The following is a 23,518-nucleotide window of genomic DNA, read 5'->3' as shown; positions in this document are numbered from 1 at the left end:
AACTCTAAGTGGGTTTGATGGTGTTGACAAGCCACAAATCTTGTGTTATGCAAGTCCCAGTGTGAGTATACAACAAATATAACAAATAAGAACATGCATGAATATAATTGAATATACCACAGAAATATTTTAAGTCTTAAGTCATCATGCTTCTTAAAAACATTTTGAAAGTCAACTGACATAAATTAATAAGTAGCCCTAACCTTGTGTAATGAGGAAGCAAAATAATAATTCACTTGTAAAGCAACAATCCAGAGTTGCTAAAATTAGGGCTTCATCTATTTTATTATAGGTAACTAAAGAGCTGTCACATGCTTTATAATTTTTTCTTCCTTAATTGTTAATGTTTTAGAAATGTTTTTCTTCCTTAATTGTTAATGTTTTAGAAATTTAAAAATATTTTTGCCCATTTTATTTGTGGAAGCTTAGGTTCAAATTGATCACTTCAACACAATGTTGACTATTGCACTCAATTACTTTGTTTTTTGTTAGATCATATCCTAAAATATTTGCTTGCATTAAATATGGTACCAATCTAAACTATCTGTTCTTATGCTGAAAAAATGCTTCATATAAAAGTTTAAAGGCATCCAGTTAATTTCTGGTTTAGATATTTAACTGTCTATGTTGGTAGGACTACAATTAAAAAAACAAATCCCTGGAGACTGAGTTATAAAGGTAAATGAAAAGATTAAGTGAAAATATCCTGTTTCTTTATTGTTGTGTGCCTTTCATTCACAGCACTGGAGTATGGGGACACAGGTTTTATTTTAATAATCTCTCAGTAACATTGTATGCTGATGTATTATATTTTTGACCATTTTTGACCTCTAACTCTTAAAGATATAATACAAAAATATAGTTGCTTGCTTATTACTTAGTAATAGACAAATAAACCCTGAAGTCCCTACTCAGTTTTAATTACAGCAAAACTCACATTGGGACTGATTCTGATCTCAATTAGACTGGTTTTGTAACAGTGTAAGTCCATGGACGTCAGCAAAGTTATCTTAGATTTACATAATTAGAAACAGGCCAGCTGGCTACAATGGGAGTTTGGCTGGAACTAGGGACTGTATAAAAATGTGTGAGCATTTTAGAACATAACCTGGACAGACTATTTATTGCTGACACAACATTGTGAAGGGGGAATGCCAATTTTAGGAGTTCTTTCACTGTACGGTATTCAAACTGCAAAGCATGTCTGAAGTTGGATTACATAAAGTACTTAAGTTACAAGAAAAAGGCAGACTTTGTATTTCAAGATCATTGCTAGGTGTTCTTAGCACAAAGATGATAGTACTTTTAAACAAACACAGGAATATGTACACATACATGAAACGAAGGCCTTTTACACATATGAATGACTGTTTAATTGATACTTTTACAAAGCATGGGGGCGGGAGGGGAGGGGAAGGAGTTCATTTTGTGTAAAATTCATCCCTAAATGGAATATCTGTGCTACTTCCCTCCCATGCCAGTTACCAAAATAGAGTTTACATGGACAGTGTGCTGTGGGATGTGAACGTCACTCTTCCAGACACATGAAAGGAAGATGCTAAAATGAATGTTACATGTTCACTGATAGAATTCTAAGACTGATACAAACCTGTTTAGCGTTTAATCCAGAAAGGCATCTGGACATTTAGCACACTGTTAACACAGCACTTGTCTCAGCAGTCCCTGCCTTGTTTGTAGCCATACACTTGTATTCCCCTGCATCGCTCTGGATTAGATTTCCAATAATCAGGTTATGATAGCCTGTCTGCCGTTCTTCCACAAAGTATCTATCCCCTTGAAGCGACACTCCATCCTTGTACCAGCTGACACTGGGTTTTGGGGAGCCATCCACAAGGCACTGGAAGCATGCAGAGGCTCCTTCAGAGGCATCACAGTCAGAAATGTGCTTGATAAATCTTGGGGCGGCTTCCGTGACCTGGAATTCGAAGGAGCAGCTCTCTGAGGCTTCTGCAGTGAACTCAATCCCTTCCTCTTTGGCTGGCTCCGCGAACACATCTAAGTTAATACTGATACATTTCTCTCCTTCCACCTCCTGCTCCTCCTCTGTGACAGCGACCAGCCGGACTGCTTTCTGAGAATCATCAGTGGCATGCTCAAACTCAAACTCGAGCTCTATTTCAGTCTGGCTGCCATTTGGAATAGCACTATCCACCAGCAAATTGAATTTCTGTGGAGCACTACCGGCAGTGCCTAGAGCTACCTCTCTCAACACCTCGCCATCTGCCTCGGTAGCGGCTCTCTGCCAGTCAGTTACCACTAGGGAGCTTTTGCATACAGTTTCTCCTATGCTATTGGTTGCTTTGCACCGGTATGTGCCACTATCAGAGTGACCTACATTCTGAACTATAAGGCTGTGATGCCCCTTTTTGTCACTCACAACATGTGTCCCTGCAGCTGGCATAATGCAAGTCTCTCCTTTAAACCACTGTACTACTGGAGTAGGGGTCCCTGTCACTGCACATTCAAACACTGCTTCTGACTTTTCAGGAATTTCTAAATCAACAAGGGGTGTGGTAAAGCATGGGGGCATTTCAGTGACTTCAAAATCAATTTTCACATCTTTGTTTCCTTTGGCCACCAAGCTGCCAGTGTGCTCCACAAGTGCTAATGGGAGGACATCAAGAGAGAGTATCAAACTTTTGTTGTCAGGATTAAATTCAGGAGTTGTGACTATTTTCACCTGCTTTTCAAATTCCTTCACCTCATTTTCATCCAACTCCACTTCCAACAATATCTCTTGAGGGGAAGGGGACCTGGACCCTGTATTCTGTTCTAGGTCAAACTCCATAACATGTTGATGCATAACTGGAGGGGGCAAGGCCAAAGACCTCCCATCCTGAGACAAAACTTCCACCTGGGCCATACTTTTTGCTTCCCCTATGATGTTCACAGCATGGCACATATATTCTCCTCCTTCTGATTTTTGAATGCTACCGATTTCTAGAATACATGTATCACCATCTTTTTCAATTTTGATTCTCTGATCTTGTTCAAGAAATGATTTATTCCGGTACCACTTCACAAGAGGAACAGGAAAGCCTGTAACTTCAGCAGTAAAACCTAAAGTACTGTTTTCATAGACCTTCCTCTTGGTCAGGGGTTTAATAAATGCAGGAGGCATTTCATTCCCCTTTGGCTCCATTGCCTCGCATGGGGTGTCAAACAGCTCTGAACCCTGATCTTCAGAAGGAGACCTCTCTTGGAAAGGAGAATGTACCATTCTGGGTTCTGCAAATTCACCAGTGGGGGTCCTGTAGTGCTCTGGGGGAGTACTGTCCCCTGCTGACACTGAGGGGGACTTTCCTAAGGGTAGCCCCTCCATGGGGGTAGAGTACTGTTCAGGTGTGGAAATGGGTGTGTAGTAAGATTCGGGTGACATGGCATCTTCAAATTCACCAGTGGGTGTCCTGTAGTGCTCAGGGGGAGTAATGATTCCAGTGGGTGTCCTGTAGCACTCAGGAGGAGTAATGATTCCAGTGGGTGTCCTGTAGCGCTCAGGGGGAGTAATGTCTCCAGCGGGGGTCCTGTAGCACTCTGGGGGAGTACTGTCCCTTGCCGAACCTGAGGGGGACTTTCTGGAGTCCGTATTTAAGGGAGGCCCCTCAGAAGGGGTGGAGTACCGCTCAGGTGTGGAAATGGGTGTGTGGTAGGACTCGGATGACCGGGGAGTTTCAAACGTCTCAACAGAGGATGGTGGTGTGTAGAATCGGTCAGATTCTGTCTGTTCATCTCCACTGGTGCTTCCAATTTCAATCGACATTTCAGACTCAGGAGAAAGTGGACGGGTCAGTTCTTGTTGCTGATTATAAAAGTCATAAACAGTGCTGAAAGTGACCTCCTCAACCTCCAAAGATGTGATGGACTCGCTGTGATAAAAGGCCCTATCAGCCCTATCTTTGAAATCTGGAGTTTCCTGCTCTCCAGCTGCGATCAAGTATTTTGTAAGAGAGACGTGTGGCTCATGTTCTGATTCCTGAGCAACCTTTGGCTCTTCAAATTCAGAAACATTTTCTGATAGGCCCTTTCCATTCAGATGTCCTGCAGCGGCCTTTATAACTTCCTTACTCTGAAATGGAATGTTTTGTTCATGCTGCTCTTCCACCTTAGGCTCATGTTTCTCAAGGCTCATCTCCTCTTCTTTCATTTCTCCTTCCTGAACTACAGATTTTTCATGTTTTAATTCGAGAAGGAACTGACCAAAAGACATCTCCCTATCTGATGTCTCTGACTCCTGCTGAAGGGTTAGATGTTCTTCTGAAACCGCTTTGGTATAATCCATAATTTCACTTCTGCTTTCACTAAAAGAAATACTGCTTATTTCCTTCTCTGGGGCCTGCTCTACCTGAAGCACCTGTGTTTCTTCTTTCTCTGGTTTAAGTACTGCCTGGTGCTTTTTCTCAAGTGCAGCTTTTTTCAAGTCTGCTATGAAGCTGTGAGTCTCAAGCTCTCCATTCTCCAGTGGCTCCACACCCCCAGACACATCTCTTTCTTGCACCAAATTTTGAGAATACGAACTTACAGACACTTTAGCCTCTGCTTGCTCCAGTACAAAATCTTTACTTTGTGACTTAAGTGATTCCTCTACACTAATACCTTTCTCAGGTTCATGAGCAGATAGTTCTTGTTCAGTAGAAAAGGTAATGTCATCTACTTCATGTGGACTTTTACATATTTGCTGCTCAGTTTCTGTTGACAGTGTCTGTTCTTGGCCAGTAATTCTTTCCAGTCTCATTTTGTAACTCTGGTGAAGTTCTTCACTAAAAGATATTTCTTCTACAAGTGCATCATTTTTATGTGAATGGTGTATGAAGCTTTCTGTTTCCACAGTCTCAGGAGAGGCCATTTGGTTTAAGGAATGTATTTCTTCCTGTGGTAACCCTAAAAACTCTTTAGACTGAAATTCTCCTGAGAAACACATTGCATGCTGTTTTAGATCAAACACTAGGGCCTCAGTTTCATGTTCTTCTTTTCCTGTAGATAATGAATCTTCCTGACCAATACCTTTTTCTTGCACAGCTTCAATCTCTTGGGAAAACTCTTGACTGGGATAGACTTCCAATGGTATGGCTTTTTCCAAGTTTTCTACAATGTAATCTGGCTTCCTTTCTATTTCCTCAGAAGCAGAAGGTTGACCTTCAAAATATATTTCATCCTTCTCCAGTTGTCTCTCTTGTTCTTGACCAATATTTTCTATAGCAGAATAAACTTGTTTTAGATCAAATACAATATTGGTTGCTTCAGCTGCTGGAGCCACTGGTTGCTCAATTAAACATATTTCTTCCTGATGTGTCTTAACTTGCTCTGGAAAATCCTCATCTACATGTTCTAGGAAAGAAGCAGCTTGTTTTAAATCAAACACACCATCAGCTGCCTCAGTTTTGGAGATTGGATGTTGCTTGATGAAAAGTAATTTTTCCTGTTGCATCTTAACTTGCTCTTGAAGATCCTGACTGACGTTTTCTATGATAGGAGCAGTTTGTTTTAAATACAATGAGATGTTGTCCATATCAGGCTCTAGTTTTGTCAGTGTTTGTTCATCGTGATACATTTCTTCCTGTTCCATCTCTACAAAGCCAAGTAAGGTTTTATCATGGAGAGACACATCTTCCTCTTTGTCACACATAAAGCTTCTGAAATCTTGTGCTTTCCCTTCTATTGACATTTCTTGTTGCCCACTGGGTTCTTGTTGGCTTACAAGCTGTTTTATTTCAGATGAATCTTGAAATTCTCCACTTTCCCCACTCAAATAGGGTAAGCCTTCCTTTTCTATGGTAGGTGAATCTTGAAATGTGCTATTTAAATGATCTTCTGCATGCAGATGACTATCCGCTTGTACAGTCTTTGATATAGGACTGAAAAACCTATGATCCTCAGATTCCTTCCTCTGTGCACAAAGAGTTTGCTCAAAGACATGGATCTGATCCTTTACTTTCATAAATGGTGTATCTAAAATGTCAGGACTTTCTTCTGTGGTGGTACTTAGGGTTGGCTCGTGTGCCGGACTCTCTAGTTGGGACTCTAGCTCCATTTTAGTATCAAGTGATTTGCTTTTACTGTCTTGCTGTGGTACATCGGCAACATCACTTCTAAAACTGTATTCCTCCAGAACCGTATTTTTCAAGTACTGCATCTTCTCAAAAACAGTGACTTTATCTTTCACACTCTTTACTTCATATTCTAGATTGTGAACTGCAGCTTCTTCTGTGTTACAGGATGCAGTTTTCTCTGTATGACTGTCAACAACATTTTCAAACTCAGAGGTTGCACGTTTATATATAATTTCTGGTTTTATTTCATCTTGCTTTCCAGACAGACTTCTTAATTCTTCCCTCAGTGGGACCGGGCTTAAATCGTCCACTGAAGTTGACACTTCAGCTTCTCCCTTCTTAAATTTCGATTGTTCACTCATGCTTGTTTTCTCTCCTCCTCCAGCCTGGAGCTGGAAGTCTAGCTTTTCCCTTGCTGGCTCGCTAGCAAGCAGGGGCTTCCTAATGTCAGGCACAAATGGAGGAAGTTGGGATTCCAGTTCTGTGGATGATGTCCTTGGTTCCTCCTTGGTGAGCTCCACTTGCTTCAGCCCACTGAGGTAGTGGAAGTACTGGCCTGAAGAATAGTCCTTCCTACGTAGCTGGTCCCTGGCAGGGAATTGGCACAGGCCCTGCAAATGCTCCTTTACCACTGTTTGCTCAATCTGTATTTTCTGATCAATACTTCTGCTCTGCTCTGAGAAGCCATGAAAGCCGTGCTCTTGGGCCTTTACTGTAACCTCAGAAAGTGCCTCCACTACACCTGCTTTGTTCTCAGCAACACATTTGTATGTGCCAGCATCCAAGATGGAAGCACCTTCAATGCACAACCTGTAAGTCCCCTCTCCTGCCTCCTCAAACCTAAACCTCTTGGAGGGTGTCAAGACCCTACCGTTTTGAAGCCAGGCCACAGCCGGCGGTGGCTCCCCGGCAATGGTGCACTCCAGTGTGAGTGAGTCACCCTCCCAGCAGTGCAGGCACTCAGGGAGCTCCTTGAGCAGGTGTGGTGGCTCATTTCTTGCCTCAAAGGAGAATGTGAACTTGTGCTTGCCGGCTTGGGCAGGCAGCTCAGGGGTGCCCTCAGTGGGCAGTAGCGGCTCCTTAAGCTCCTCGTCCTGCTCGGGGCTGGGAGTAGGGGCAGTGATCTTGATTTCCACAGGCAGTGCCAAGAAGTCTGAGTCTGGGGCAGCAGGCACAGGCCAGGGACACTCACAGGGTGGTTGGGCAGGCATGGGCTCCTTGTCAAAGGCCAGTGCCAGCTCTTCCTCATCCTCTTGGGCAAACTCATAGGCAAGGCAGATGGCTCCTGTGGGTTGGGGCTTGGCCTCCTGGCACTGCACTTGCAGCATGGCTGAGGTGCTGGCAGTGCCATGCGGATTGAAGATGACACAGGTGACAGAGCCCTGGTGGCTACGGTGCACACAGTTGAAGGTGAGCACCGAGCGGCCATCGCTAGTGCACATGGTGTAGTCGGCACTGCGGGGCACTGGGCACTCATTGCTATACCACATGGCTGTGGGTGGTGGGTGGCCACGGAAGCGGCAGACAAATGTGCAGCTTTGTCCTTCCTCCACTTTCTGTGGCCACAGCCCACGGACAAAGGAAGGTGGCCCTGGCTGCTGTGTCCTGTTGCCCTCCACCTTCCCCGCAATGTGGGGCTGCGTCTTGGTGATGCATGGCTGTGCTGGCTCCTGGCTTGTTGTGGAGCTCTCCTGGTACTGCTTCACCTGGGGCTTGCCAATGCTCAGCGTGAGCATGTCAGACAGCAGTGTAACTGGCTCAGGCACCCCTTGCTCAGGGCTCTCGCGCTCACTGCCAGGCTCACCCAGCATCACATAGAGGATGGGCTCAGAGGCTGCCTGTGCACTTTGTGGTGCCCAGTGCTGGGGCCTGATGTCTCCTGCTGCATCTAGTGCTGTCTCCTGCACTGCCATCTGCATTGGTGCCACCTCTGCCTGTGTGCTCATGTCAGGCAATCCCACGATCTGAGGCATCTGTGACTGGAAGTGCTCTGGCTCAGGCTTAGGCTCAGGCTTAGGCTCAGGCTCAGGTAGGATCATGAGATCCTTCCTTGGCTCAGGGAAATGAGGGCTCATGTCCTCCCCCTGGCTTAGCCTTGCCCCTAGTGTGGACACAGGCTTGAGCTGCAGGTCGGCAGCTGCCCGCTGCTTCTCCCGCAGCGCCCGTTTGGCTTCCCGTAGCCTCTGCAGCTTCCTTTGGATTTCCTCATCCAGCAGCACATTGCCCCCATGAGCCCACTCTCCCCCAGCCACCCCAACCCTCTGCCTCTCATGCACCAGTGCTGGAGCCTTCAGCACAGGGGCCTCCTGGAAGCGGATGGTTCGCCTGAGCACAGACAAGTCCCGCAGCATCTTTTCAGCCTCATGCCCCTTGTCGAAGGGAGAGCCTGTGCACCTCAGCACCACCTTGAGCCTGGCCTCCTTTGTCTGCTGTGCCAGGCCCTCAAGGCTCTGGTGGGTCCATTCTGCCTCCTGCAGCAGATCCAGGTCTGGAGAAGTCTGCTCCACTCTGCGAGTCACTAGCAGTGAGGCGGTGGACTCAGCCGACCCCACACTGTTAATGGCAAGCACCTTGTAGCTGCCTGAGTCCCTCTCCTGCACCCCTTTCACCTCCAGACTGGAGCTATGAGCGGGCAGGGAGCTCTCGGTCCTGATTATCTTACGCGGATCCCTGAGGATCAGCTTGTTGTTATGGAACCAGCTCATGGCGGGGGTTGGACAGGCGACTAATTTACAATGGAAAATTACAGGCTCTCCCTCCAGCACAGACTTAAATTTCAGCCTCTGTGTGAAGGCAGGTGTCAGAGTCCCAGAGGATCCGCTTGTACAGCCTGGAGCAGGGGCCAAGCCACGCTCCGTGTAGGCTTCAGAATCATGGAAAGGCCTGAGCGTGTCTTCCTGCCTCTTGGGGGTCTCTGGCTCCTTTTCAAAGAAGAGCTCTGCAAGAGAAGGACAGGCCATTACAGCACATTCCGCCCCCTTGGCCAAGCCATTGAAAAGCAAACCAAACCAAAATTGAAAAGAAATGAAATGGCAAGATATTAAATTAAATAATAAGCATGCAACAGAGTTCATCACAAATCCAGAGAAAAAAATTCACTCACCATATTTGTTCGAATAAACGCAATGCCTTGCTCTGTTTTAAAGTTTCTGACACGAAAATCGTTCGTTGTCTTTTCTTTCTTCAGACTGTGGAAATTTCATCTTGAACAAGCAAAATCAATCGCAAAATATCATGTTCCTGTGCGTTTAATGGGTTTTTGGGGGTTTTCATTTCACTGCCTGAAAAGCTGTGTCATTTGTTGGCAAAGGAGAAAATCTTACCTGACTTGCAGACAGTAGAATAAACGCCCTTTCTGATCCCTTTGATTACAAGTAAAATTTAAAACAATTGAGAAAAAATATTTTGAAAGATATAAAAAAAAATGTAAGAGTAAGTAATTAGCTAAAATGAAATGAGAAGGCGTTTATTCGAACTAATACAGCCACTAACTTCACATTGTTATGCAAAAAAAGCAAGCAACATGGACCACATATGCTATCTGCAAGCCAGTGTAAGAAATGTATAATGAAGAATTAATGTATGTACATGAAAGTGTTTGGGAATGGGAAAGTGTAGCTTTCATGTATCCTAAAGAACAGAGGGCTTCTATTATACTCCATCCATCAAATTGTGTTCATTAAGCTGATTAACATTAGCTTGCTAACTTGTTTAAAAATAATTTCAGTTAAGATTTTTATAACTTTCTTCCAAATTAAACTTATTCATGCATTACAATGAGAATTTAACAAGTAAAAGATTTTGTGAACAGCTGCAAAGCATGAACTAGAAGGTAAGAGTATGGCTGCATAATTATAAAGTTTAAACTGATTTTAAAACTTGAATAACCTTGTAATGCAAGTATCGTTATAATGCAAGTATCCTTTAGCATTTCAAAAACAAGCATGCAGCATATTCAAATCTGTTCCAAAATATGATTTACTTTTTCTGTTGGGCACTGTATGTAAGCAAATAAAAGCTTCTCACGCTGTTACTAAATCTTTATGCTAACTTGCTCCTAGGGGATAGCATTCATTTATGACTATACCTTTCACTTCCATTTCAATCTGTTCTTCTATCTTCTCTTGAAGAACTTTTTCCAGAGCTAGAATAAAATGAAGAGATCACTGTGTAAAAAAATGCTGATTGCATCAAACAACATTCAGTGAAGTTGAAACTATTGATATCTTTTGATACAAAATTTCACACGTACATACATGTAAGTACATGCCAAAACAACTCAAACATCCAATAGAGTTGAGGAAACTGAGACTGAATGCTTAAAAACATGTTTGTCTTGTACTCTTCTCTACAGTTTTTTGTTTTGTAGAATTTAACATGCCTTTAACATGCCTTAAACACCATGAGGGAAACATTCAGCAATCCGCAGACTAATGAGGTTTTTTTCTTTCTTTGCTGCCTCCTAGTATTGACTGAACGTACTTGAATGCAATGGTCGTATGCAAGGGGAATTTACACTTGGAAGGAACATGCAGTTGCCAACCTGTCACTCTCAGATGAGTGCTGCACTCGGCTTGTCCTGCAGAATTAATTATTCTGCACTTGTATTTGCCCCTCTGATTTTGAGCAACTTTCAGTAATTTTAAACTGCACAGTGGCCCATCGTGTTTTAAGGAACATAATGCAGAGTCCTCAAGTATTAGCTGATGATTGTAGAGCCAAAGCACACAGGGAGTAGGCACACCCTGTATTACACAGAAGAGTGTCACGTCCTCTCCTTCTTTTACAATGGTTTCTGAGGGCAGAGTTTCAAGAAACTCTGGTACTTTAGCCCCAGTTTCTATGATATCTTCATATGGCACAACATCAGGATAGTAGTCTCTGTTCCTTTGTTTCTCCATTTCCTGTGGTCTTTGGGCTGTAGAGATAAAAGTGCTTGAAGTTTTCTTTGAAGATTCTTGTTTAGCTTCAGAGGTTGTTTTAAACTGAAACTCTTTGACTGTTTTAATGCTTTTAGTATCAGATTCAAGGGTAATTTTTGTTACTGCTTTGGCTTGTGCTTCTTTAGCTAGGTAAGAATAAAGTTAGGAAAAGGATTAGATGTTTTGCAGGACTAAAACCCCCCTTGTACTTAGAAGAAATATAAAGCCATTAGTATGGAAAAATGCTTGGAATGTTAGTGCTAAAACTAATACAAAGCATTAAATATAAGACTATATTACACATTTAAGGGCTGTATTCATGCTGGACTAAGTTTAGGCCCCAATTAATCTAATGGGATGTTTCCCAATAACTTTAGTGGAATCAAGAATTGATCCATAATGATTAATATAAGCACATCTTAACTTCTAATTGAATCCTCCTCTTTTGATGTGTTCACTTCCTAGCACATGAGTGAAGGCTACTGTAGAAGATCCTGTATACAAAACATTACATACATTGATAATGAAGAGCGGATCTTCAGCTTGCAGAAGCCAGGTAACTGGCAAAGGGCAAATAGCTTCATGGTACAACAAGAGAAAATGCTTTTCTTCTACTCTTGCCTCTTCTGAATTCATAAGAGCTGCTGTCAGATAGTCTAAAATAATCAGTGACAGTTGAAGTAGATATTCTTCAGGAGTGAAGAAGATCAAACCAGAATTTGTGAATTGTCTGCAGGTGCAGAATTTGTTGGTGTAAGTAGAATCATAAAGTGGGGGAGGGCTCAGAAGAGGTACAGGTAGGGAAGAAGACTGAAGTACACTAATATACTCTGGGAGAAAGAAACTTAGGTAAGAGCACAAGGTATGAATGTGTTCAGGAGTAAAAAGCAGACATCTTTTATGAATGCTGGATGACAATATGTAAATGGACTGCTTAAAATTGTTAACCAGTGCAAATAGGTTGCCCTGTAATGCCATCAAAGCCAGCCTTGACTTGAATTTTTAGTGGTGTATTGGCTTTGTGCAACCAGGAATGACCTCCAGTTTAGGTTAACTAGGCTTCCTGACTTCTGTTTTTCTTAAAGAAATTTTTTGTACGTTTCAAACTTCAAAAATCAGCACATGTTCTTCCTTCCCAGATCTTTGTCTTGTTTCCTTTCCACCACTTCAAGGTCTCACTGCATCTCCAGAGGCCTCCCTTGATGACTACAAACTTCATACAGCTGTAACTTGCTGGGAATGGATATGACATACTTTTCAAGCAAGTTATAAAACTCTCTGCCTAGTGCTGTATAAGTCACTGATGAATGGAGCCCCAAATGAATAAAGTTTATGCATATAGGATTCTGAATTAAATACAGTACTAATGCTAGAAAATAAGTGAGCTTTTATGTAGTGATAATGAAGTTGAGATGATGTAAGTCATAATGTTAAAAATCAAATAACCACCTTCTACTGTTAGTACTGCAGCATTTGTCGCCTCTCCATGGTCATTATATACAGTGCAACTGTATATTCCTTGATCTAACAATTGCACGTTTAGAATTGTAAGTAACAGGACACTTCCATTTTGTGATAGCTTCACTCGTTCAGACTCCTTTATCCTTTCACCTTCATGGGTCCACAGAACCTCAGAGAAATGTTCACTTTCTAGGGCACAAATGAACTGAGCAGTTTGGCCACATCTCACTGTGAGGTCATGAAGTTTCAGGAGGATCCTTGGAGGAGCACCTCTCATCTCCTGAACAGCAGCTGTGGAGATTCCAGTGCTTTGAGATGTTTGTAAAAAGGCTGTGGCATGGTGGGTTTCTGTTCCTCTCACTGATGTAGCTTTCATGGTCAAATGTTCTGACACACTTTCAAAAACTTGCGTACCCAGTTCCTGTGATGGCTCTTGCACTGATTTAATTTCTTTGTGATAAAGTTTGGTCTTCTTCTTTGTGAAAGGGGCAGCAACATGAACTTCAGATATTGCCTGCGACTGGGTAGACTCTTTTACATCTTTCCCAAAACTTTGCCTATCTATGGCTTGCACTGTGTAATCAAGTAACAAAAAATAACAACAGTATTAATATCTAAAGTATTTTAAGTGGGCCACGTTATGAACAAAATCACATGGCATGGCGGATGAGAACAAAAGGTATCATCTTCATTTGAAAACGCAGCATGCTGGATGCATTATGTTCTTCACGCAAAAAAAAAATCATTCACATGTATGAATGGAAAATGACATGTAATCTACTCATGCAGTTGATATACAGTTGACGTTTGTCTCTTCTTTCACTGAAGCGGTCCATTCCAATATGAGATAACTTGTTATGATGCTCTTTAAGGAGGCATTTTATTTTATTTTATTTTATTTTATTTTATTTTTGTTACAAGCCAGTGCAGAGTACTTAGGACAATGCTGTAACTATCCCCTATTCTTTGGTTTTAAAAGTCTGTATTTGTTTAGTTTAGTAAACATCTCTATTTTCCAACCTTTCCTAGGAGTCAGGTTTGTGAGGTTTTAAAGAAGAATTTTCGAAGTGGAGGAAATGACAGTGGCTTATTGGTTACAGCTAGTACTACCAACATTAGTGAACTAGCTGCTAATTAAAAGGTGTGAAATGAGGAAAGAAGTCATTAGTAACAGTGTAAAAGTGTGATATGCAACAAACTGAATCCCTTTGAACAAAAATGGGGCTTTACCTTCCGCGATCACTGTAAGTGTAGCTGTACAAGCTGCTTCTCCAGCACTATTTCTTGCCTTGCAAGAGTATTGGCCAGCATGCTCTAAGAAAGCATCTACTATTAGTAGTATAGCTGTGCCTGTAGACTCATCAAAGTGGAAAACTATATCTTTTGTTGGCAACATTATCTGTTCATTATGAAACCACTGGATTTCTGGTTTTGGCATGCCAGAGACCCTGGCTTGAAATCTGACTGTTTCCCCGCTGCATACCCTGCAGCTTGAAATAGGCTGGATAAAGGTGGGCCTTTGGCCAAGAGTCTCCTTCTTAAGTGAAACAGATGAAACATGCCATTGGGACTCTGTTGTAACTTCTTCAACCTTTTTAAATCCTGAAAAGAAGCATGCCAACTTTTAATTTCTTCCCCTACCTACAATACGATTCTTTGACTGGCAATTTTATAACATGAATCATTTTAATTCCTTAGTTTACAAATCTATTACAAAAAAGAAAATAAAAAGAAGAAAATGTTTGTGGTTAAAATACATTGACAACCACAGAAAATGAAAATAAACTTTCAAGACTAATTTGTGTTCTGACATTTATGATTAATTTTTTAAAAATGCATAAAAATGTACATTTCTTTTCATTGTCATTAACCTAGTACATGCCCTAGCTTATTTTTTTTCTAGCATTTCCTACTTGAAAACATTTTTTCAAAACTAAAAATCTTTAGAGAATTTCCTTTTAATGTTTTTTCAAGGTATTTTAAGCAATACAAATCTTTTATATGCACTTAGGTTAGAGAGCAAGTTTTTACCTTGTTTGGTGCATGTTAAATGCTAATAATGAAAAGGATGGAAAGATGAAGTGAATAGAACACTGAAAAAAATTGTGAAACAAAATTTACTGCTCAATACCCGTGTTTTGAGCTGGAAGTGTACTTTAGAAGATGTAAATGGTATTGGTTAATTGAATTAAAGGATGAGGATAAGATGGACAATGACTCACAGACGTATTAGTGAATGTTAGCCATAATACAGGAACACAATCTAAAAGAAATGAAATTTCTTTTTTAATTACACACTGTACCTTCCAGCTTCAAGGTAGCAGTGCTTGTCACTTGGCCTACAGAATTACTAGCAACAAAGGTATAAGTTCCTTCATCCTCTGGATAAGCTTCTGCAATCTCCAGTTGGTAAGTGTCTTCAAACTGTGTCATTCTAAAGAAACGGGATGGCTTGATCTCCTTATCTTTGCTATACCAAGAGATTTTCAGATCTGATCAAGTAATATACAAAAGATGAAATATGTAAGATACTTATTGCCACTATAAAAACTACAGGCACACACAGATATCTTTCAGCCCATGCCCCATTTTGAATTTGAATTTGCCTGGACTAGTAACAAAAATGCACAGTGAGGCCAGTTTCAGTTGACACAGAGCTTACTGGCCTTTTTTTTTTTTAATTTTCAGATTGGATCCATTTATGAAGGGAAACTTATTTTGTTGCTGCTATATTATAAATCTTAGAATATAATTAAACATTATAAAATGTGCTTTTGCTACTGATATAATTGGAGAACTGCCCTTAGTTTTGAAATCTGAAACTCCCTGGTGATCAAGAAAGCTTCAAAATGATACAGCTAATCCAAACATGTCAAACAAATAAATATAGATTACTTTATTCTTTGAGAAAGGGAGTACATTGTCTTTTTTTCCCAGAGTTTTGAGAAATTCCAGTTTTTAAAACCTATTCTTAAGGCCTATATTAGATCTCAGCTGATATAAACTGTCATAATAGCTCCACCAGCTCAGGATCGGATCCAGATGTGCTGCAACTACCATCCTGTGTAAATATATTCTTTTATTGACCAAAAGAGGCACCACAGAATTGAGTGAGATGCTCCTCATGAGTGAAGCATGTTGTTTTCCCCAGTTTTCTTTCAGCTTGGGAAACAGGTGCCTAGTGCTAGAACTCAGACCTAGTTCTGCCACTTGATGAAGCCATACATCAATAAAACAGTAATCTGTCTTAAATTACTTTCTTAATTGTTTATCCTGGGTGCATCTACATGAGACTCTTAATGTGCAGTAGCCTAATAACACTGTGCAGTAGCGCATCACAGCACAGACAGCGCTAATACTCTACTGCACAGTATTATTAAGCTACTGCACAGTAGCATCACTAAAAAAGGTTCACCGGCACTACTGGGCAGTAACTCTAGTTACTGCACATTTAGTTAGTACTTTATTAAAGAAGTACTAAATTAAAGTTGCAGTAACTACTGAGCATTAATAAACATGTAGACGTGTCCACTGTTTTCATTTTTAGAAAGATACAGTGTTTCAGTAGCTAATGTATTGATTGCAATTTAGAAACTATTCTCAACACTATATTGCATTAGCTAAGGTAATATAAAAGATTTTCATACTATATTTGAGAAATATGCAAAATCATTCATGTATGATGTAAAAAGAGAGAGAGCTGAAAGGGTAATTCCCTATGCTGTGTGCTGCCAATGTAGCTCTCTGTCTTCAACATGCACATATATACACTATGTGTATACAGATGTGTGTGTGCGCGTATGTTTGTGTGTGTATGCATATATTAGAGTGCCATCTAGTAGCATAAGGTGGGGGAACTGGAGCAGTATCTTTTGAGGGCTGACATGGGGGAGAAGAGGGTCATGGACAAATGACAGTCACTTCCAGTAGTGGTGACCAGAAGCCAACGCTGCCCCCTGTCTTGCTGTTGCCCCAAGTTATTCTGTTACACCTCTGGTAGCATGCATCACTAGTTGTAATCAAGATTATGCCAGTATTGCCCATAAAAGATCCCAAATGTTTTTTCTTTTTTATCACAATTTTTATTCTGGATGTAGATGTTTTCAGTGTTTTCTCCCAGTTTTTAGAGTTGAATTGTTTTAAGTGATAGACATGCAAATACACAGTAGTCATGCTGCCTGCTTTATGCACATTTTTTGCATGTCTGTAATGTCACATTTTTTGCACTTCTATAATTCAAAATGACTTAAATCTGGACCTTTTGTCTATAATCTATTGTAATTTCTTTGGGACAGGGACTAGAGTTTATTTTGTTTCATGTCCAGTATCAGGTAACTTGACAGCTACCTTTAAGTATTTAATTGCTAATAGTGCCTAAGACTGTTTGAGGAACTTAACAATATATAGTTTCATTTAGAAAAGTAGCTTCTGTTTGACATGGAATTATAGCATGGCATTTTATTTAACTAAAACATGGCAAATTCTTTTAAGGAGAAAATCTATAGCATACTTTTAAATACATATATATTTAAAATCCTTTGGATGCTAGGATAAGGCAATATTATGTATTCATGTTTGAATATATTTGTATTCTTTCCATAAGCTATACAGAAAACATTCTGAAAATATTAAATATTTTGACCTATATATTTTTAAATATTGTGTCAGAAGGTGGCAGCAGAGTCTTGTTTCATTTTTTGTGTACCTTTATAGGACAATGCATTTTCTGAGATTTACAGACAGTGCTTCAGATTTCTGCATGTCACTACCCTGACACAGTTTAAAATGTGTAGTAGCTGGTACTCTAAGAAACATAACAAATATATATTTTAATCTAATCTTTAAAAACTGCTGAACCTGTGACATTAGGGGGAAGATCTTTCTAACTTTTATGTTTGCTGTAAGCTGTAAGATATGACTTGTTTAATTGCTAGCTAAGAGTGAGTTATGGGGGTCAGCATTGATCTGTGTACATGTACCAGATATTGTATACAATCCTGGGAGGAACTGATTTCAGCCATTTGATTTGTTTTGAGTACCAGTTGAACAAAATTTGATATAAAAAAAGTTTATTTGATCTCAATAAACTAACCTGTTCCTGTAACTCTGCATTGAAAACGAGCAGATTGTCCCTCAGCAGTAATAGCATCACGGATTGGTGTTAAAACAATAGGTGGATAAGTTGGCACTTCTAGCTCAGGAGAAACAACTTCTGGGACTAAAGAAAAAGATAAAAAAAGGTGTTATTAGATGACATAGAAAAGTACACATCACAAAATATTGAGGATGCCATGTCAGATTTGCCTGAACAACTGTGGGACTTACTTTCCACTGAGAGTGAAGCTGAAGTTGTGGCAACTCCATAGTCATTCTTTGCTTCACACGTGTAAACTGCTGCATCTTCAGGGAAAGTCTCAATCAACAACAAAGTGTATTCTTGGGCATCATGAAGAAACTTGCATTTAAAACCTGGAGAAAGTGGCTGATCATCTTTGTACCAAGAAACTTTAGGCTGGGGCCGGCCTGATACTACAGCACAAAAGCGAGCGGGTTTACCAGACTCCACAGTGGTGGGCTGAAGCTCATGGAGGATCTGGGGTGGCTCGGGAGCTGCAAATAGAAAATGAAGGTCTGTCTCTTTTACTTTGCCAAATCAAAGTGCTCTGGACAAATCATCAGAACTCACAGAAGTTTTCTCATGCAAAGTCCCCAGATACTCCAGTGACTGAAGGTCTAGTTTAGAACTTTTCAAGCCTACAAATTTTCTATTACTTTATAATTAATTTTATTGTTTAACAAAAAGTAACATCTGTGATCTCTTTTATTAGACCAAAGGAACAGTTGGGAAACCTGTTGGACACGTTTTTGGACATCTGGTGCCCTTCCCTGTGTAAAGAAGATGGATTAAAGATAGCCTAAGTTCAATTGTTCCAGAACAAGTAGCTATTTCAGTGAATAAAATGTCTTGAAACGTAAGATTGTAAAAGTGCTGGGCTAGTCTATCTGGAACTAATATTTTAGATACCACATTAAAGACTCCTGCTTTAATTACTGTACTGTGAAGTGGGAGTGTTTCCTGATCCACGTAGATAAAGGTGGGGAGAGAGGAAATGGGCAGCAGCTATGTAGCATAAGGGCTATGAATTGTTCCACAGATATGCTCCTTTCTGCAGTTACACAAAGCTTACAATATTTTAATGCAGAATGCATAAAACTAAGGCTAAAAATGCTGTTATTAGCAAGATTAATGGCTCCACATACCATTAACATAAAGAATTACACAGCTTCTGTTTCTTCCAGCTACAAAGGTGTATTCCCCAGCATCAGAGTATCTGGTTTCAGTGATGGTCATCCTATGGATTCTTCTTTCCACTACATAATGATATCTTTCCTCGTACTCATAGTTTATTTCAATGCCATCCTTGTACCAGCGAGCATCAATTTCATCTTCATTGACTTCAAATTCAATCTCAGCTCGCTGTTTCTCAATTACCTATATCAAGTCAAATAAATATAATAAATAACACCTGCTTTTACTATTGCCTTCATGTTTCTTTAAAACTTATGAAGCAGAAAGCTGGCTTTTGTGAATTCTGTCTTTGCTGAAGTCTAATTTATCTAGGACACAAGATGGCCTGCTCCATAGTGTAACAACCAGAAATAACTATCTAGAATAGATAGCTGCAGCTATGTTCTTTTTCTACACAGTTATCACATTTGTGTTGGAAATGATGAGGAATTTTACCTGTCTGGTAAGATTAAGGATGGGAATTACCTACCTGGTGAGACGCATGTACCTTTAGTATCTCCAGGCCTATAGACAGTGGTAAATGAATTTGCCCACCAGAACTCACACTGGAACTCACACTCAGTATGGCTGTGGGGGATTCTCACATATAGTTTAATTATGTTGGTTTACTGTTTGTGAATATGATCCTTCAAATTATAAACTGAGAGGTCTGTCAAGTTTTTATTTGGTTCGTTTCTGTAGAATGTACCTGAATATCTTTACGGGCAGTTCTGATACGAACATCACGACCTTCCACAATCAAATTAGCACTAGATGTACTTCCGCCCGCTACTACAGTGTATTGTCCAGCATCAGACATCTTTGTGGAAGGAATGAGAAGACGATGGACATATCTCTCCTGCTGAATTTTCATTCTAAAAACATCAGAAAGTGAACCAAATTATTTCTTTTTTTTTTTAATAAAGAAAATATATATAATGAATATTAGGCCCTGTTTCAAAGGAAAAGCTTACCTGTCCCCAATCTGGAGCTCCTGCCCATCTTTCATCCACTGTACCTGAACATCGGGTTCTGAGATTTCACATTCAAAAATGGCCCTTTTCTTCTCTACAACCTTAATGTCTTTAATGTGTTTCCTAAATTCAATATGACGAGCTAGGGGAATATCAGGTATACAGGATTAGCACTGAATAAAGTTATATCAGGAAAGTCATTACATTAATTAAATATGCTGATTAGAGAAAGAAATACCTTCCACATATAGAGTGGCTGATGAAGCAGCTTTTCCAGCAACAAAGCTATATTCTGCACCATCACCGAAGTGGACATTTCTTATGGAAAGGAAATGTGTAAGCTTTTTTGTTCGTATCTGACATCTGTCGGTTGATTTTATTTCCACCCCGTTTTTTAACCACTTATATGAGATGCCTTCATAGTTAACAGTAACTTCAAATGTTATTGTATCTTTTTCTTCAGCATTGATATCCTTGAGCATCGAGGTAATTAGGACAGCTAAAGAAATGTAATAATCACATGTTAAAATGTGCTATCAAGAGACTGAATACAATCAGTAAGTAGACCTTTCAAACAAAGTCATATCCTAGTCACACTCACTAATTACAAATATATTATATTATTATAAAAATTATATTATATATAAAACAATAAGAAGTTATATAAAAACCGATTAACACAAAAACTGGTGAACACAAAAAAGATAAAAAAGAGAGTGTACTTGTTTTTTATTTTCATTTTTATCAAACATAGTTGTAAAATACATAAAAAAAACATGTTGAATGCAACGGTCATAGGTACAAAGTCACTTGGATAATCTTAGTATTGTATTTAAATCAGCTGTGAATTCAGGGGAAAAATATTCTAGCTATACAGAGTGCCTTCTATTTGAGGATCTCAATGTACATTACATAAGGGTGTACTATTATTCAGATTTTATAGATGGGGAAACTGAGGTCAAAGAGCAAGTTGCAGAATCAACATTTGAGAATAGAATCTCAGGGTAACATTTTTCATAGCATCTAAATGACCTAATTGCCCAAATTCCATTTTCAGAAATCACATGGGCATTTATGAGCTTAAAACTCAATATAAGCCAATGGATTTGGGGTACCTAAACTACCTTTGCAAATAAAGACTTAGGCTCCAAGATATTTTGAAAATATTACCTTACATTTACCAATACCCATTCTCACTGTTAGATGAGGTCTGTTCCAATATATACTGATCTCAAATATTAATATAATGTCTATTATTGATCATAGAAAATATTCTGTTTAACTTTAATTTTTCACTTACGTTTCACTGTCAGGGTTGCACTGACTCTATCATTCCCACAAACAAAAGTATATTCTGCAGAATCTTCAGTGCTTGTGTTCATGATATTGAGCTGATGGAGTTTCCCCTGTACCACTATTTTAAACTTCTCGCTCATTTCAATTTCTACACCATTTTTCAGCCATACAGATGGCACGTTGAAATGAGACACTTCACATTCAAAAGAGGCAGTTTTGGTTTCAGGAACCTCAATGCTTTTCATGGTTTTTGTAATTTTTATAGCTATGAGGGGAGAAAAAAATAAAGGAAGCAAGACAGAATGAAAAAAACTGTGTATACTTAAGTGCAAATATCAATGTCACAGGTGACAGATCATCTTGTGCAAGGACTGGCTGTAATAATGTGAGGTGTTGAGATGTGAAATACTTACTTTCCACAAACAGTTTTGCTTTGCACTCAAGTTGTCCAACTACAGCTGTGTATTCACCGGCATCAGAAGGTGATATATTCTGTAGCATTAGTTTGTGAACTTTCCTTTGAGAGATCATTTTGTACTTTTCACTTGGCTTAAGCTCAATATTTTTGTGGAACCATTTGACTGGTACAGTATCATGGGACACACTCAGTTCAAAGGAAACCACAGCATTCTCCAAAGCAGTCACATCTTTTGGCTTTTTGATGATCTTAACAGCTAAAAAAAAGAGCATTACAACAGAGTGGTTACTAGTTTGATTTTAAATTTTAAATCAGTCATTAAGCTAACTGCTAAAATGGTAACAACTCTACTCACTTTCAACATGGAGTCTGGCATTGGCTCCTATCCTTCCAAGCTTAAAGCTGTAGACAGACTCATCCACGATAGCACAGTGTTTGATCTTCAGGGTTTGAATCGTTTCCTCTACTGAGATCTCATATTTGTCACCTGTCTCAAGCTCAATGCCATTTTTGATCCACTGAGCTCCTTTCACATCAGGGTGGGTCAGTTCCACAGTAAAAACTGCATCTTGTGTTTCTGTTACAGTTAGGTTCTTCATTGTCTTCTTTATCTTAACAGCTAGTAAAAACATACCAATACATTGAAAACACAAGCTTAAAAAAAGTTAAAAATGGGTATTTTTACAAAACAGAAATATGTTATCCTTTATTTTATGATCTAAAATAGTAGGTATTAAAGCCAACTTTTTGTGGCTATCAGTATTTAAGGTTAAAACAATTTTCTCTAAAATTCTACTACTCAACTAGCAAATGTTGACTTTTCAATGACTTGCAACATACACTTTTTTTCTTACATTCTAAATACAAAAACTACTTTCTAATAATAAAGTACAATTTGTTTAATTTTATTTTGTCTTACTGTCTTACTCTGTCTTACTTTAGTCTATATTATTTTTGGGTTCTCAAAGAATCAAATCAAAGATAATTTACTGACCTTCAACCTTAAGCTTAGCAGATGTTTTTGAAGATGCCACTTGATAAGTATATTCACCCATATCATCTAGTTTAGTGATTGGGATATTAAGTCTTCTCTTTACACCATCTGATTCACTTCGGAAGTGATCTGTCATTGATAATGGTTTACCATCTCTTAGCCACTGACCATCAGAATCAGGGTTTGCCACCTCACATTCAAAAACAGCCTTCTGGGATTCAGCCACTGTTAGATCGGTGAGAGGCTTTGAAATGGCACCACCTGTTGAGAAGCAACAGCATCAGATTTATGTATTCAGTGTTCCTGCTGTCTCATTACACTTCTTTTCTCTATACAGAAATATACTGGCTGAAGATGCTGCAGGAAAATGGCAGAAGTCAGTTTGAGTTCCATGCAAAAATTAGCTTCCTGCTTCTGGCATTGTTTTTTTCCCCTACCATCTTAAATACCCCAACACACATATTGACCACCAAGAGACAAAGCCATCTTTTTTTTTTACTGTAGTGGCATGAAGAACACTGCACAGCATTCTACATTCTATGGCACAAATTTAGCAAAATGCTTAAGTACCTGCTTATGTGCTTAATTGAATTAAAACCAAGTAGAAAACAGAAAAAGATAGGGAAGGACATAAGAAGCCTTAGGAAAAAGAAGAATGAAGAAAAGTGGTAGAAGAAAGTGTACAACAGCAAACTTTCCAGGTGCTGTTGAAAACATAGTCCCTCCTACCTTTGTTTAGTTTTTGTTAATGAAGATGGAAAAAAAAAGCTGATTCTGAACCTACTAACCTGCTACTATCAGCTTCCCAGATGTCTTCTTCTCTCCAGCATAAAATGTGTACTCTCCTTCATCATCTTTCATCATTTTCACTACTGTCAGTTTGTATATTTTGCCACGTGCTTCAATTTTGTATTTAGGACTAGGCTTGATCTCTTGGTCCTTGAAGTGCCATAAAACATCAATTCCTGCATGAGACAGTTCAACTTCAAAGGACACATTCTGAGTTTCAGTACAGGTGATATCATGAAGACCTCTAATAATCTGAATTTCTGTAAAAAGAGTACATTACAAATTAGAATAGTTGCTGGAATCATTC

The 23,518-nt window shown here is 39.5% G+C and overlaps 1 protein-coding gene across 1 annotated transcript in view; it reads right to left on the bottom strand.

The window, feature by feature from the left end:
• Positions 1-23,518, bottom strand: part of TTN (titin) — a 281,827-nt gene that overhangs the window by 218,883 nt on the left and 39,426 nt on the right. Inside the window, exons 32-44 of the mRNA XM_059726268.1 lie at positions 23,211-23,471; positions 22,423-22,683; positions 21,784-22,047; positions 21,424-21,684; positions 21,015-21,275; positions 19,953-20,213; positions 19,715-19,856; positions 19,450-19,615; positions 18,713-18,944; positions 17,777-18,061; positions 17,544-17,669; positions 14,755-14,943; positions 10,156-10,212 (exon numbers count right to left, since the gene is read on the bottom strand). Of these exons, the coding sequence (XP_059582251.1) occupies positions 10,156-10,212; positions 14,755-14,943; positions 17,544-17,669; positions 17,777-18,061; positions 18,713-18,944; positions 19,450-19,615; positions 19,715-19,856; positions 19,953-20,213; positions 21,015-21,275; positions 21,424-21,684; positions 21,784-22,047; positions 22,423-22,683; positions 23,211-23,471 (2,766 nt within the window). The remainder of the gene's footprint in view (positions 1-10,155; positions 10,213-14,754; positions 14,944-17,543; positions 17,670-17,776; positions 18,062-18,712; positions 18,945-19,449; positions 19,616-19,714; positions 19,857-19,952; positions 20,214-21,014; positions 21,276-21,423; positions 21,685-21,783; positions 22,048-22,422; positions 22,684-23,210; positions 23,472-23,518) is intronic.

This window comes from Alligator mississippiensis, chromosome 4 (assembly GCF_030867095.1).
Source record: "Alligator mississippiensis isolate rAllMis1 chromosome 4, rAllMis1, whole genome shotgun sequence".
Classification (NCBI taxonomy): domain Eukaryota; kingdom Metazoa; phylum Chordata; order Crocodylia; family Alligatoridae; genus Alligator; species Alligator mississippiensis.
The sequence above is the reverse complement of the archived record's forward strand: the minus strand, read 5'-3'. Positions and strand labels throughout refer to the sequence as shown.